The 14,829-nt window shown below is 34.4% G+C and overlaps 1 protein-coding gene across 1 annotated transcript in view; it reads left to right on the forward strand.

Annotated features, from left to right (window-relative positions):
• The window catches only part of SLC38A11 (solute carrier family 38 member 11), a 47,269-nt gene extending 35,532 nt beyond the window's left edge, over positions 1-11,737 (forward strand). The window contains exons 10-12 of the mRNA XM_016152485.2: positions 1,821-1,933; positions 4,820-4,951; positions 11,228-11,737. Of these exons, the coding sequence (XP_016007971.2) occupies positions 1,821-1,933; positions 4,820-4,951; positions 11,228-11,521 (539 nt within the window). The 3' untranslated portion in view covers positions 11,522-11,737. The remainder of the gene's footprint in view (positions 1-1,820; positions 1,934-4,819; positions 4,952-11,227) is intronic.
• The last annotated feature ends 3,092 nt before the right edge of the window (positions 11,738-14,829 follow it).

The raw sequence follows: 14,829 nt of genomic DNA on the forward strand, positions 1-14,829 counted from the left end.
CTTGATAAGAACTGTGTTTCAAAACATAGCCATGGGTCATTATTTTTGCCAAGACGAGTGGCCTTTAGGCTCTGGTCTATACAAAACCTTGGTTTTTAAATTCCTTCTCTGTAAGACATAAACCTTCTTTTTAGTCACACCTTCCTGATATTTTTATCAGTGGTAATTGCTCAGATAATTAAGTCTTTATATAACAAAGCTGAGAAGGTTGGTTTGGAAATTTTGTTTGTCTCCAACACCCTCCCTCCCAATCCACCCCAGGTGTAATTATCTAAAATACAATTAGATTTAAACTGGAATAAACTGACATTGTTTCTTCAGGCCATTTCACTTCAGGCAAATCTGGTCTTGTTCGTGCAAATGGTATGCTTCTTTTCTTTTTCCTTTTGGGTAGATAAATTCCAGCTTGTGAGGAGGCAGTAAGAACTCAGGATTGTTCTTGACATTCTCAGTGACTTTTGAAAAGTTGTCAGGTTCATTTTTTAGAAGAGGTTAGTGAAAGGGAGCTTCTGTCCTTTTTTCTTAGAGAGCTGAAACCTTTTTAGTCAAACTTGAAACATTTCTCTGCCATTAGTGCTCTGTAGTTTAACCCCTTTCTACTCAAAAAGTACATTACATCAGAAAGTAATATACATTTGTTCTAGTTGATGGTGGGAGGAAGGTCATTAAGCATTTTAGTGGAAAAAAAAGTACAAAAGTATGGCCATCTGTTTTTTTTTTTTTTTTTTTTAAACAGTGTAGTAATGTGAGACTTTGATCTAATAATCTATTTGGTCTAATGAGAAATGTGACCAAAATTTTTTAAATGTAAGCGTATTATACTTAGGAAATAAACAGATCTAAATATTCTTTGGGCATTGGAAGCTTTCTTTGCTGACATGACTTCTGTGCCCTCATTAGATTCCTGTATTCATAGGTCTCTGAGAAAACACAGTCTTTAAATAGGAATTGATTCAAGGTACATATGGTTCATCATTTAGCTTGGAATTAATGAAAAATAATGCTCTTCAACATTTTTAGTTTTGAATCAGTACATTTATACTTGGGATCATTAGATATCATGGAAGATAATGTATGTTTGGAATTCCTTGCTGTGGCCCTGAGATCGCGATTAAACCCTATAGTGTGATACACAGGAAATTCAGTTCCCCAGATGCAATGGTCCACTCTTCCTTTCAGGATTGTTCTTGATCTATGAATAGCATTTCAAAAGGAAATTTGTTTATTTTAAAAGAGATTAAAAATATTTTTTAAATTTAATAATGAAGTCACTTACTTACCAGAAACAAAGACCAGAAGCAAGTTTATAAAACCAATGTACAAGAATTTAGGGAGTTGATTCTGGTGTAAGAAAACAATGGATAAAAGTACTTTTCAGAAGTCAATACGAATTAAAGCAAAACAAACAATGAGAATAAGAGAAAAACTATTAGGCCTTTGAGCCACACTTCTCTTGCTCAGGCCCACTTTCATGTCTGGAAGTGTACTTTCCCTTCTAATAAAGCTTTTCTTTTCTGCTGTAAAAAAAAAAAAAAAAAAAAAAAAAAAAAAAAAGAGGAGGGGGCAGAGAGAGAAAGAGAGAGAAACTATTAGTGAAGAATCCATCTTCAAGTAGAACATGCACTAGTTTCAATATCAGTCAATAATTATATAGTTATTGAATTTAAAAACCTATTTAGACTTGGCAATTTCATCAGTTAATTAAGTGAAGCTTATTTAGTTTCACTTATATAAGAAATATCCGATATTTCATTTATTAGATATTTATATTAAAAAAATCTAGTATCTATTAAGTAAATCTATTTTATATCATTCTCTAGGAGATTTATTTGAAAATTATTGCAGAAACGATGACCTAGTAACATTTGGAAGGTTTTGTTATGGAGTCACTGTTATTTTGACGTACCCGATAGAATGCTTTGTGACTAGAGAGGTAAGCACAATTCCTTTCCAACACCACTTAGGTGTTCTCTCTACTACATTTAATTTAGGAAGATTTGTAAATAATTTAATTTAGGAAGATTTGTAAATAATTCAATTCTGCCAATTCCCACGTGTATGAGAAGTATATAATTTATAAAATGTTCTTTCCAAGCAGTTTAAAGATAATATATTCAATGTTTACAAGATATTTTTTCTAAAGTTGGATTTGAAAATCGTATTTGGTGGTTTAGTTTATATTAGCATAAATATAAATATTTATACAACTGCATTCCAAAATGAATGCCAGTCTTTAATAGAGCTAAACTAAGTTTTTATTTAAAAGCATTCTTACTAAGAAATTGACTACAAAGGTTTAAAACATGTTTTAGAAAATTATTTCCTTCTAAGATGTTTTGTAAGTCAACATATATTAAAGACACCATAAACAGGTTCTGATCAGTTTTATTTTTTAAAAAACCATCTTGTATTTCCTTGAAAAACCAAAATTACATTTAAACCATTAGTTTTACAGATATATTTCTTTTATATGTTTACTAATTTGTATTTACATACCATATAAAACAATATAGGTAGTATATTATTTATATATGTATATTTCACATATAAAGTGAACTCCAAGGTAACTTATTTTATATAGTCCACCTGGATTTGTGGAGGAAGATTAGGTGAAAACTTTTTTATGTAAGATTGGATAACATGGCTCGTCAGGAGTTCCTTATGCAAGTCAGCTCAAAATCCACTGTACCACTTAGCAGAAAAACATGATCCTGCTTCACAGTGGTTCTTTTAGGAATCACACTGAAAAGGGATTAGTTTTAGAATCTATTCCTAGGGGCTGTTTACACAGGGCACCATGTGAATGGGTCTAATGTGTGAGGCGAAATGCCTACAGAGCTTTAAATACACTAACCAACTAATACACAGGCTTCTAGAAGCTGACCAGTGCTCACCTTATGCCAGTTCTGCATGAGGAACTGCACAAGGAAATGGAATAAGGAAATGTTCAGCACCATGAATGTCCTTTACAATTAGCACTTATCCTCACTTAAAAATGTGTAACTCACAGGCCAGTTCTTCACCTTGAATATAAGGGAGACCTAGATGGAACTTCACTTTATGAAGATTTTTTAAATCTAAGAACCTTGAACATTTTTGCTAACTATTGTTGGATACAGGAAATGGTTTTATTTTAGCTTCTGCCCAGTACTTTAGGTTTGAATCTGATCTCTAGATCAGTAATGACAGATGGTGCATTCTTATGCGGTTTCTGGTGAACTGCTTGTGGACAGTCTGAGTCACCTGCACAGCTTATGTTTTCAGTACTTGGGACCTGTGTTTCCTTTCTAGTTGCCATGACACAAAGACAGAACTAAAGATCTCTGCTGTGGTCACAAATACTAGGCAGAGGAAGCTTGTATATACTTCACTTATTTACTCCCTTTCTCTTTTTTCCTTTGTATACACATGTACAAAAATAAATAAATATATGTGTGTGTGTATATATATGTATACGCGCGCGCGCACACACACACACACACATACACATTTGGCATAAACATATCCAAGCAATTTCTATTCATAGGTCAAGTAGGCAGACACATGATGCAAGAGTACCCAAAAGCCTGTCTTCCCCAATAAATATTTCTTACTAGCCTGACTTATGAAGTGATTTTCCACTATTACAGTCCTATCTTAGAGGCATCTATAAAAACGAATTTTAAATAAGATAATATTTGGAAAGACATTTCCAATTGTAAAACCATAAATGAGTTAAAGTTATTAGTATCCTCATTAAATTATTAGCAGAGTTACAGTAATATCCAATCTAAGGAGGATGTTACTTATCACAGCTTGTAACATTGGCTTCAGGTCCCTAATCATCTGACCCTCTCCTACCATTTCCATCTCTTGCTTTGTGTGTGTGTGTGTGTGTTTCAGAGTCACCACCCTATTCAAACTGTCTCCTTCTTGTCCTCCATAGGTATCTTTCTTGTTCTTACCTCTTTGCTCTTTTTCACAATGCTCCCTCAGTCTGTAATTCTACTCTAAATCCTATCCATGTTTCAGGCCCTACCTCAAGCCAAAGTAGGTAGGACAAGCACATTTCAGAAGGGAGACTGATATAGGTAAATCAAATTCCTTCTAAATTCTATTTGATCTTTTTTAATCCTGTCATAAATTAATCACCATTTGTTTGATTAAATTGATTGGATCTCTCCAAATAGGATGTTAATTTCAGAGAATAAGAATCATTTTCTAGATAGTTTCTCTTTGAAAATCTTATCACAGTGTGGGACACATTAAATAGGTGACTGTTGATTGATTTCCTAATCTGAGTCTCAGTGGCGAATGGTGACCAACTTTTCTCCATTTTTACTGAGGAAAGACAAGATGAAATAGACTTAACTTGTATCAAATAGGATTCAGATTACATAAAACTAATTTCCTTTTAGTAAATGATATTACACATCCATTATTATTCAAGAAACTTGTGGTAACTCCTACCTTAGAGGTCATTCAAATAATCTAAATAGCATCTATAGTTCGTCCTAGTGGTGACCTTTTGGACTCAAGGAAAAAGGATAAGGTAACTTTCCAAGGTCTCTTCTACACTTGAGAAATGTATTTATTTTCTCATTAATATGCCATGTGCTGCCTGTCTAGTAGTTCAACAAAGAATTTTTGTATTGGTATGTGTGTGTATCCATTGTAAGTACTTTGAAAAAGGTAGACTATTCATATAGTTTGAAATTTGATTGATTGCCTTATTGGTAATATTTTACATAGTCCCAAGTGCTATCATATGAAATAAATACCTTAATAAATCCTTCACACATCTGAGAATCTCTCTCTAAATAACGTGTTTATTTGGCAGGTGATTGCAAGTGTCTTTTTTGGTGGGAATCTATCATCAGTTTTCCACATAATCGTGACAGTGGTTCTCATTACTGTGGCCACGCTTGTGTCATCAGTGATTGATTGCCTTGGAACAGTGTTAGAACTCAGTGTGAGTACATTTAAGGATTTACTTCTATTCTAAATATCCCTTTAAAAATAATGTTTACATTTAACATAAGATGTATTTTTCTTAACAAAGGTGTCATTTTCTGAAGTGGATCGAAAACATATTTGTTATATGATAATATGTTTATAATGATGATATTGTATACTCGATGGTATACTTTTAGAGCAGTGATTTTCCAATGGGAAGACTTTTTCCCCTTCTTCCCAGAGGACACTTAGCAATGTCAAGAGACATTTTTGATTGACACAACTAGGTAGACAGGTGCTACTGACATCTAGTAGGTAGAAGCCAGGGATATTACTAAACATCCCGCAATACACAGGACAAGCCTCTACCACAAAGAATTATCCAATCCAAAATGTCAAAAGTGCTAAGGTTGAGACACCTGGCTTAAAGCACTTTTTCATTTTATTTTCTCTAATACATAGAAATTGCTAAAAACAAAAACAAAAACAAACAAACTATAGCTTAAATACATCTAGAATTTCCTTTGTCAAATAAAAATAGGTATAGAGAGATTCATTAAAATATGTGAATGAAGAGAATAATATCCATACCCCATGTTCTCTTATCATGGCCCATGTTCTTTTTCTTTAAAATATATATTTTTTTATCTCTTTAAAACTTTCCCTTGTAATCTCTACTTCCACTTCCCAAATCTAGGTCCTCATCCTATCACATCTGGATCAACACTGGCTTTTTGCTTCAACTAATACACATTTGAATTTTGCTTCCACTTTATCACCATCCTGCTTAAAAATCTCCACTTTCCTACCAGAGCAAATATTAACTCTGTTGCCTCTGTAATCTGACCTCATGTCTACTATGGAAAGCTTTTACCATTTACTTCCCAAAACCTACTTTCAGCTCTAGTCAATCTTACTGGCTTATGAATAAGTCATATTAATTCTTTTCTTTATCCTTTGGCTTATGTTTATTCTTTGCTATAATTATTATTTTTCTTTCATTTCTGTCCAAATCTTACCAAGATTTAAGGTCTAGTACATCTTCTAACTCATTTATTCATTGAACAGACAGGTGCAGATATATGGGAGGGGAGAGATAGAGAGAGAAAGAAGGAGGAAGGGAGGGGGAGGGGATTACTATGTGCCATACAATAGAGATACAATGGCTAATAAACTCACAAATACACAAAAGTTCATCTGCTATATAGATGATGAGGAAGATAGAGGGAAGTAGGTGGACTCCCAAAAGACATTTTTGAGAAAAGATTAGCAGGATTTGGTGACAGATTCAATTGGGAGGACAGGGGGATAGAGGAACACATCAAAAATGATTCCTTGATTCTACTTTATGCAACTAGGATAATGATAGCATTTGGTGAGACATGAAAAGCAGTGGATCTAACACTTCAGAGTCATTAATCTTCCCCTTCTACAATCATTATAGAATTTCTACTTAGAATCACAGCACTTAGCATTTATTAGTCATGAATCATGCGGAAGGCAGACTTTTGCAGGTGGGATCCCAAGTCCTTATTTACTCACTCCATTGAGAGTTGAAGGATAGATGAAGGTATTATTGTCAGTGCCCAGGGAACTGTTCCTTCCAGATTCCATCTGGATATGAAGTTCCAGACAAAGGCAATGGGAGGAACACACTATTATGGATTTTCTTCTAGCAAAGTGTGTGGAAAGTAGGGAACAGGCAGCTTTCCCAAACCACACAGGATGGGGGAATCATCTATTTCACCAGCAATGGAACAAAAGCTCATAGGACAGATAGACAAATATAAAAATTTGTACCTACTTCCCAATTTTGCATAGGCCAAAATTAATAAGTTTACTCAAAATCATTTCATATTCCAACCTTGATCTATATAAATGGATGACTGCCACCTTAACGCACCAACTTGATTTATGCACTATCTTGTATCATGTACTGCTCAGACTATCCATAAACTCTTTGAAGACATGCATTAATTTAGCTGCCTTCTCCATCCTCCGTGTTATCTGGCATAGTACTAAGTACTAAGTTCACAGTACTGAGAACTGTGCTCAGAATACAGTGTGGGTGATTGCCCTTTGGGACCACAGTTCAGGAACTATTTCTACAAATGTTCCTGGACATAAGAGTTCTATAGTGTAGCAATAGGAGATTAAGTGCTACAAAAAATTGTTGGTGTTGACAGTAATAGTAATCCCTCAACTATGCTGAGGAGGTGATCAACATAATGATTCCCAGCTCTGCTATTTCTTATTTTATGAAATCTCTCATTGGAGTTCACGAGATTTTTAATATTGTGAGATTTTGATATGAGAGAAAATGTTTATGGACAGCCTGATCACACACCACTTTTTGATAGCTTAACAATTTTTTGTTACCTTTAAATTAACCAAGCACACACGTATTGCTTGTTTTTCAGGAATGATTTATTTTTGTAAATTTGACCATTACTTTCTGGTAATTGCTAATCTCCCTGACACTTGCACCACAAAATTGTAAGCACTTAACCATTAAATATTCTCTAGTACTTAAGTTGAAAATTTTTTGTGGTTAAGACAGAATTCTTTTATTGTAATCACAAGAGAATATTTGGCAAATATCTGTTATAAAGTCAAGATCTGAGCTGGCTGTGGAGGACCATTTTTAAAAGTTTAAAAGATGATTCTAGAGCCTTAGATTTTTAAAAACATGGTTATATAGACATTCATAAAAAAACAAATAAGAATGCTAAAATGTTATGATCTAATAACTTGAGATAATTACACTAGTTTTAAAGTACTTTGTAGGAATAAAATCTAGGATCTTTTTTCTCTTTCAGACCACCTGAGTGTGTTTTTCCAATCAACAAAAGTCTTCTGGTATACACAATAACATATTCAGGTCTTTACTCAACTCTCTTTTGTGTGGGCATTAATAATTGTAGTACTTCAGGAATTCTTTTCTATTGTCACTTCTGAATCATCACTAAGTAGAATAATGATCTTCGCAGATGAGATGTGTAATAGAATCAAACTTTAAATTTGCAAAGTTGAAGAAATGCTGTTATGTAGTGTAATAAAATAATATAGGATAAATTATTAAGGGCTATGTTATTTAATAAAAAGCAAAGTCTTATTTAGAACTTAGTTTCCTTTTTATTTGTTTTCATGGCAATAGACAACATTGGCATATTTTTCCAAAGCAAACACACCCTCAATTTTAAAGGATTCATTTTAGAAGCAAATTAAATAAATATATGTCCCATTCTTGGTAGTCAGAATTCAGCATCTCAGCACTGGTGTTGCTATTAGAGAAAAGAGGCAACCGGGGTAATTGGGCCCTATGGATTTCTACTTGCAGCAACACAAAGAGGAAAGATGAAGCAGCTGGTGCCTGTGGCCAGAGTAACCAGCCTAACAAGCATTGTGCGCAACTTACAGTGGAAGGGAAAAAAATAAGCCAGTTACCCAGGGAGAGCCCAGAGATAGAGATACAGTCATCAGGGTGAGCAGGCCATGGTCCACGCTGCCAAAGACCCCCTGAGCTAGAGAGAGCCTCTTTCTAAAACATAGGAATACATTTCATGAGTCCAAATAGATTACAGAGCAGACATTTAAAAGATGTATAAGCATTCTTTTATTTAGATTTCAGCTTCCTTGAATCATTTGAGAGGTTTCTATTCAGGTAGGAGACTTCAGATACTTTTCCAATCAGTATTGCCAGTAAAATCTTCAACACCTTCATTTATTTCCCTACAGCAAACTGCAAAATGCCCTGGCATCAATAGTGTTATTATCAAAGGACAGTGCTGTCCCGCCTTTATAAATAAGACTATATTTTATTGTCTCTTTAATGAACAGTTATGGTACTTATGTCCTATCAAGCAATTTCAAAAATTATTCCAAAGCCAGTAGTGTATTCTCATGCAATGCTATATTAAATAGATCAAATAAGCTAGATTGCTTTATAAGGAATTCAGCAGGTGGAACTGCTGTATCGTTTTACACTTGATCTTGGGTCCTAACAACAACCTCTAGCAAGACTAAACTTTGAAATATTAAGAAAGTAATGGCTATCGAGACAAAAAACCCAGCTGGACTTCTTCCAGTACAAACGTCAGCTATATAGCTTTCACACTAATTGCTACTTTCTCAACTCTAAAAAATTATAGTATAAACAAAACACCCATTGCTTTGCACTGCCCAGCAAGTTAGGTTTGGAAGAGTCCCAAAATACTGACTGATGACAGCTTCTTAGCAGCAGCTGGTGGCAGTTTTCAGCCTGATAGCACTTTTACCCTCGACAATTCCAGATAAATTATAGTTTGTTCTTACAAAAAGACTTTATACACATATACATACATATGTATATATTTGTTTTACTTTTTTGTTGTTTTCAAAAATTATTTCTAAGAAAACAGAGAGTAATAATTGTTATAAACACAGACTGAGTTCTGCAGGATTTCTCATTCTTAAAAAAATTGTAAGTTTCAGGTATCATGACAGAGCCCAAGGAATCCATAATTCATTTAATTCTAGCCATATGAAAACTAATCCTTTATACACTGTGTACCTTTGTAGATAGCCATTTGTATTCAGGTACTATGAATGGCAAAATTATATTGTCCATATATTTTAAATTAGAATACGGTTTGATACCTCTTAGTATTTTCTCATACTTATATCTCTCTGACTGTAGAAATATTTTCTGTGAAATGTGGTCCCTCCTATTCTTCCCCAGATATTTAGATACTGTCTGCCTACTCTGATTTTATAATGTCTCTCCCTTTTCTCTGCAGTTTCTCTGTACATTTGCAATTTTTGTAAAAAAAAAAAATTTTAGTTATAGTTTTGGAACATGGTGATATTTCCAGTATGAGGATGGTACTTAGCATAAAACAGTGATTTTAGTAAGTGGTGAAATCAAGAAAATATTTCTTTTAAAACTATTTTTAAGGCCTAATATATTCTTTTACATCACTCAACTGCAAAATAAGTTTTTTATGATTTTAGCAAATTATGAAAGTTTGCATCAAAAAGCTTTCAAATGTTTTTGAAAAAAATTTCATATTTCAAATTACCAAAATAATGCATCAAAAAGCTTTCAAATCATTGGTGATAGGTGTGTTGAGTTTCATTATATTCTTCTTTCTACATATATATATGTATATACACATATATATGTATATATGTACATATGTATATATATACATATATATACCAATTTCCATAATATCTTTTACAAATATAGCAAAACATGTTAATTTTTGGAAAGCTTGCTTTTAATACTAAACCAATATCATATTTGCTATTGAGTATATGTTATAAAAAAACAAACTTATGTTTTATGGCTTAAGAGACTATTGTTTGTCATATAATTGTATTTAATATATTTTATTAATATGTGTTATAGTTTAATATATAATATAATTTACATTTAATATAATTAGAAAAATATATTACCTAAAATACATTAAATTTTGACATTATTTTGTTTGCAAAGTTTCTAGTGCAAATTTGGCCTCCTGAAGGGGAAAGTTTCTTTTCACTTAAAATCAGTAACTCTTGGTATTTTTATAATAGACAACACTACTCATAATTTTCAATCTGATATTCCCCCTCAGGTTGGGCTTATCCAAAAGCTATTGTGGGGAAGGGTAAATGAGTCATAGTCATTTAGTTCTACTGTCAGTTTTCGAGGGTAATTAATGTGTTTAGTTTTACTTGAAAGATGATATAGAAATGCTATTTTATGTTGAATGCCCTTAAGGTTATAGTTTTCCTTTCTCATACAACAGACAGGTACCTACTTTTGTACAAATTCAGGTAAAGAGGGAAGAATATGCAAAATAATTCCCTCCTGTGTACAACAAATAAACCTCTCTGGTTTCAACAGCAAAGTAGATACACAGTAATATGAAATGAAGAGTATAAGGTAATATGACATAACTGAAAATATGGGACATTTTAAGAATTTGTCAGAAGTCAGTCTTACCATCTTTTTTTTTCCTACACTTGATCTTAGCCAAAAGATTATTTTTTTAGTCCAGTATATTATTTTATTTTACTCTATTTTATTCTTTTACTTGTGTGTTATTTTATTCTTCTTATTTGTAAATAAACCCTCAGAAAAGGAAAAACTTATTTCTAAGGTTTTTTTTGGAATTACTTTTCTTTCCTTTGTTTGAGTTAACCAAAACTATCCAACTTTTAACATGTGCAATGGCAAACACATTTTGTAAATGTTTTTAAAAACTGTCCAAGGAACGTTCCATCCGATAACATTATCTTGTTTCTCATTTTCGATATGCAGGGTGCGCTCTGTGCAGCTCCCCTAATTTTTATCATTCCATCGGCATGTTATCTGAAACTGTCTGAAGAACCCAGGACACACTCAGATAAGATTATGTCCTGTGTCATGCTTCCCATTGGTGCTGTGGTGATGGTCGTTGGGTTCATCATGGCCGTGACAAATCCTCAAGATTGCACCCACGGGCAGGAAATGTTCTACTGCTTTCCTGACAATTTCTCTCTCACAAACACCTCAGTTTCTGATTTTCAACTGACAACTCAACTTTCAATTTTAAACATCAGTGTCTTTCAATGAGCTGACTGCTTTTAAAAATATGTATGCTGTCATAGACTTCTAAACTGCAAAATAACATTCACACATGTTTTAGTCTCTGTATTATGGAATTATGACTTTGGCATTTATTAAGACTAGGGTTTCTTTACCCTGTAGTTCAATATAAAAAATAAAGAGGGGAAGAAAATTGAATGTATTTTATCATAAACTGAGACAAAATAAATGTTTTGTTTTATTGACCGCATTGCAGTAATCTTAATTGCAGAAGGGAAAGTGAAGCCTTAGGCATTTGCTGCCATCCTCTCAAAGCGTTATTCTCCTGGATAAATACATGATTGTGAGTTAGAATTTTGTATATGTGTCCTTCAGGGGAAAAAAAATACAAAACCAAATTTTTGTCTTTTAGATTCTATGGAATCGCAAGGAAGGAAAGGAAAACCCCTAAAGAGTAAATGTTCCAAAAGCAAAGTGAATCTCTTCATTATAATTTCAGCAGTACCCCTTATTTTGAAGAAAGTGGGTCCCTGGAGAAATGAGTAAAGTCCTTCCCATGTTAAGAGCATAAATAATAGACTGGTTGTATAGAGCAAGATGTATACGGAATCAAAATTACCTCCCAGTTTGTTATCCTGTAGGATACCATGGTAATGCTATTAAATAAATTATAAAATGGGGGGGGGGGAACCCACAAGTTGTTCTGAGTCAGAAACCTAAGAGATCATTTTGCATCAGCTTCTTGTTGACTTTGAAGTGCTGGCAGGAATATATAATCGGATTAGATTACAATAAGAATAAGAGGCACTCTCTCCCCATGGGTGTTGGGGGCGGGGGAGTGGTCCTTGGAGAGATTCTTGGTAGCTCTTGTTGACTGTATTCTCCAGAAGCAGACACAAAGATGCAGTTTGGCATGCAGGATATTTTTAGGGATCATCACTAATGGAAGAGAAGAGGAAAGCATGATTGGGAGGGCAGAGTAGAACTGCAGTGCAGGCCAATGGCCTCAGTCAAATCCACAGAGAGTCTAGACCGAATGCAGCCCATGAGAGTTGACCCTCTTTAGGAGAAATATCCAGGTTTTATCACCGCTGCCTTCATCAGTCCTTGAAGGTGGGCTCCTGCTAAAGGACACACCCTTGGGCTAGGCAGCTCTTTGCAGCTGAGCAAACCATAAAGGAACTGAGAGCTGGAGGCTGTCTGCTGGCAGCTGAGGCACCAGGTGTTTCCTTGGAGGGACTCTGGGAGGCACAGGTGTATCCACCACCACTGACTTTAGTTTTTAATGAGGATTTCTTACAACTTAATGAGAATTTGATGTCTTCATATCTGTGACAATCTTTTAAAAGTAATAAGAAAATTTAGGACCATCTGGGTGGCTACCTTATATAAAGTATCACCCAAGATTTTATTTCTCACTTTTTCATTTGTATTTTAGTCAGGCTAACAATCCACAGTATTATATTAATTGTTGCCAAATAGTGAGACAATATCACAAGCAGAGTTAATACATACATGATATGTTTCTACAAATTACAGGCAGAAAAAAAAACCCCACAGGAAATATATAAAGAATAGTTTCACAGTAGTTTGAATAAAGAAGCAGTGAGAGCTGAGTCATTGTGCCTTGCATGGTAAGAAAAGCCTATTAAAAACAAAGGAAGCTGCATCTTAGCAGGCAGAACCATGCTCAGGAATTTAGTGTTGATTATGCTTTAATAAAATATCATCCATGTCACTAAATTAATTTAAATTCTATTGGCTGTGTAGATTTTCTTTATTTAATTTATAGATTTGTTTTTATAATTGTTTAAGTATCATAATGTTAAGTGGTTTGCGCCTGTGTTTAGATTGATACACGTTTTCATAAAATAATAATACAAATTCTTTCATTCTATTCTGAGAAAATGAAGAATATCTTACAGCATGCTATTGTTACATTACTCAAGACTGAGAAACACTGACCTACATAGTTATTAGATAAAGTCATGAGAGATGACATTTCTAAGCATGTACACAAAGAAGTACGTCAAGAATAACGTAATTTAGAGCTTAACCGTCTATTATCTGGTACTTTTGGTATTGCTTCATTTATCTTAACCTTGACTCTTCAAGTAAGTAAAAAGCTCTGGTAGGAACTGAGTGCTGTATTTTTTTTTCCCCTTGTGATTACAAACTAATGCAAACTTCTTTAAGAAAATGTATTGTTTATATACAGATTAGATTGCATCTGTATAGCTTATGAATTGGGTCCTTGTCCATGTCACTTATAATAGGACCTTTAATCTCAACGCTAAATTGAACCATCTTCAAATATCAGACCAAGAAGACTGCCTTGCCTCTGTTTCCAATGGTGTCAAACAATGTTGCCTCTTGTTTTTTCTAAAAGGACTCTGAAATCCAGGTTTCCCAACCAAGAAAAATCCAATCAGTCCTCTGCTGGAGTCATACTGCACATAGCTACTCAGTTAAAGATTAATTTTTAGGGCAGGAGCAGGCCTCCTTCTGGTTTATCTGCTGCAGTCTTCTCAGAAAAGCAATGCTAGTCTGTTTTTTAGTGGAACTGGCCACTGACAAGACCCAGTATTCTGTGGTATGTCAAGAGTGGCTCAAATATGGACCAGTGACCATGAGGTAGGGTACCCAGAAATGCTTTACTGACTGTGGTGGGGGGTAATAATTAACTACACCAATTAGATAAGCTTCTTTAAGAATTTATAGTTCTTCTAAAAAGTATATAAAGGATTTTCCAGGATAACAGCAAACATGCAGAGTGAATTAGAGACACCATGAGCTAGAGAACACATACACTGGGAGAGAAAGACATGAGTATAGACATTCTCTAGTGTTTTTCAAACTTCAGCATGTGTCAGACTCATCTGGAAGCCTTGTTAAAACTCACACTGCTGGGACCCACCTTCAGAGTTTCTGGTGTAATACTCTGGGGTGAGGCCTGAGAATTTTCATTTCTGGAAAATCCCCAGGTGATGCCGCCACTGTTGGTTCAAAGACCACATTTGAGTAAGGTGAGAGGCAGGATGTAAGAGATGCTAGCTGGGCCATCTGTTTAGAGGCCAGGCAGAATAGAAGCAAGATGCAGAAATACCATGCTGAAGCTCAGGAAGGAACTGAGGCTCCAGGCAGGAGGGAGTGCTGTTGGCACATGTTAATGTACTTACCTTTTGTCTCTCTGAAAAATCACTTGGAGCTGCTTACAGAGGGGAGAGGAGAAACCAACTTGGTAAGATTAATGAGGAATAAAAGGGGAGAGAGTTAACAACAAAGGAGAAAACAGAGATTATGGCAAAGTCAACACAGCTGCAGTGGTTAAACTG

Source organism: Rousettus aegyptiacus, unplaced genomic scaffold, assembly GCF_014176215.1.
Source record: "Rousettus aegyptiacus isolate mRouAeg1 unplaced genomic scaffold, mRouAeg1.p scaffold_m13_p_2, whole genome shotgun sequence".
NCBI classification, from domain to species: domain Eukaryota; kingdom Metazoa; phylum Chordata; class Mammalia; order Chiroptera; family Pteropodidae; genus Rousettus; species Rousettus aegyptiacus.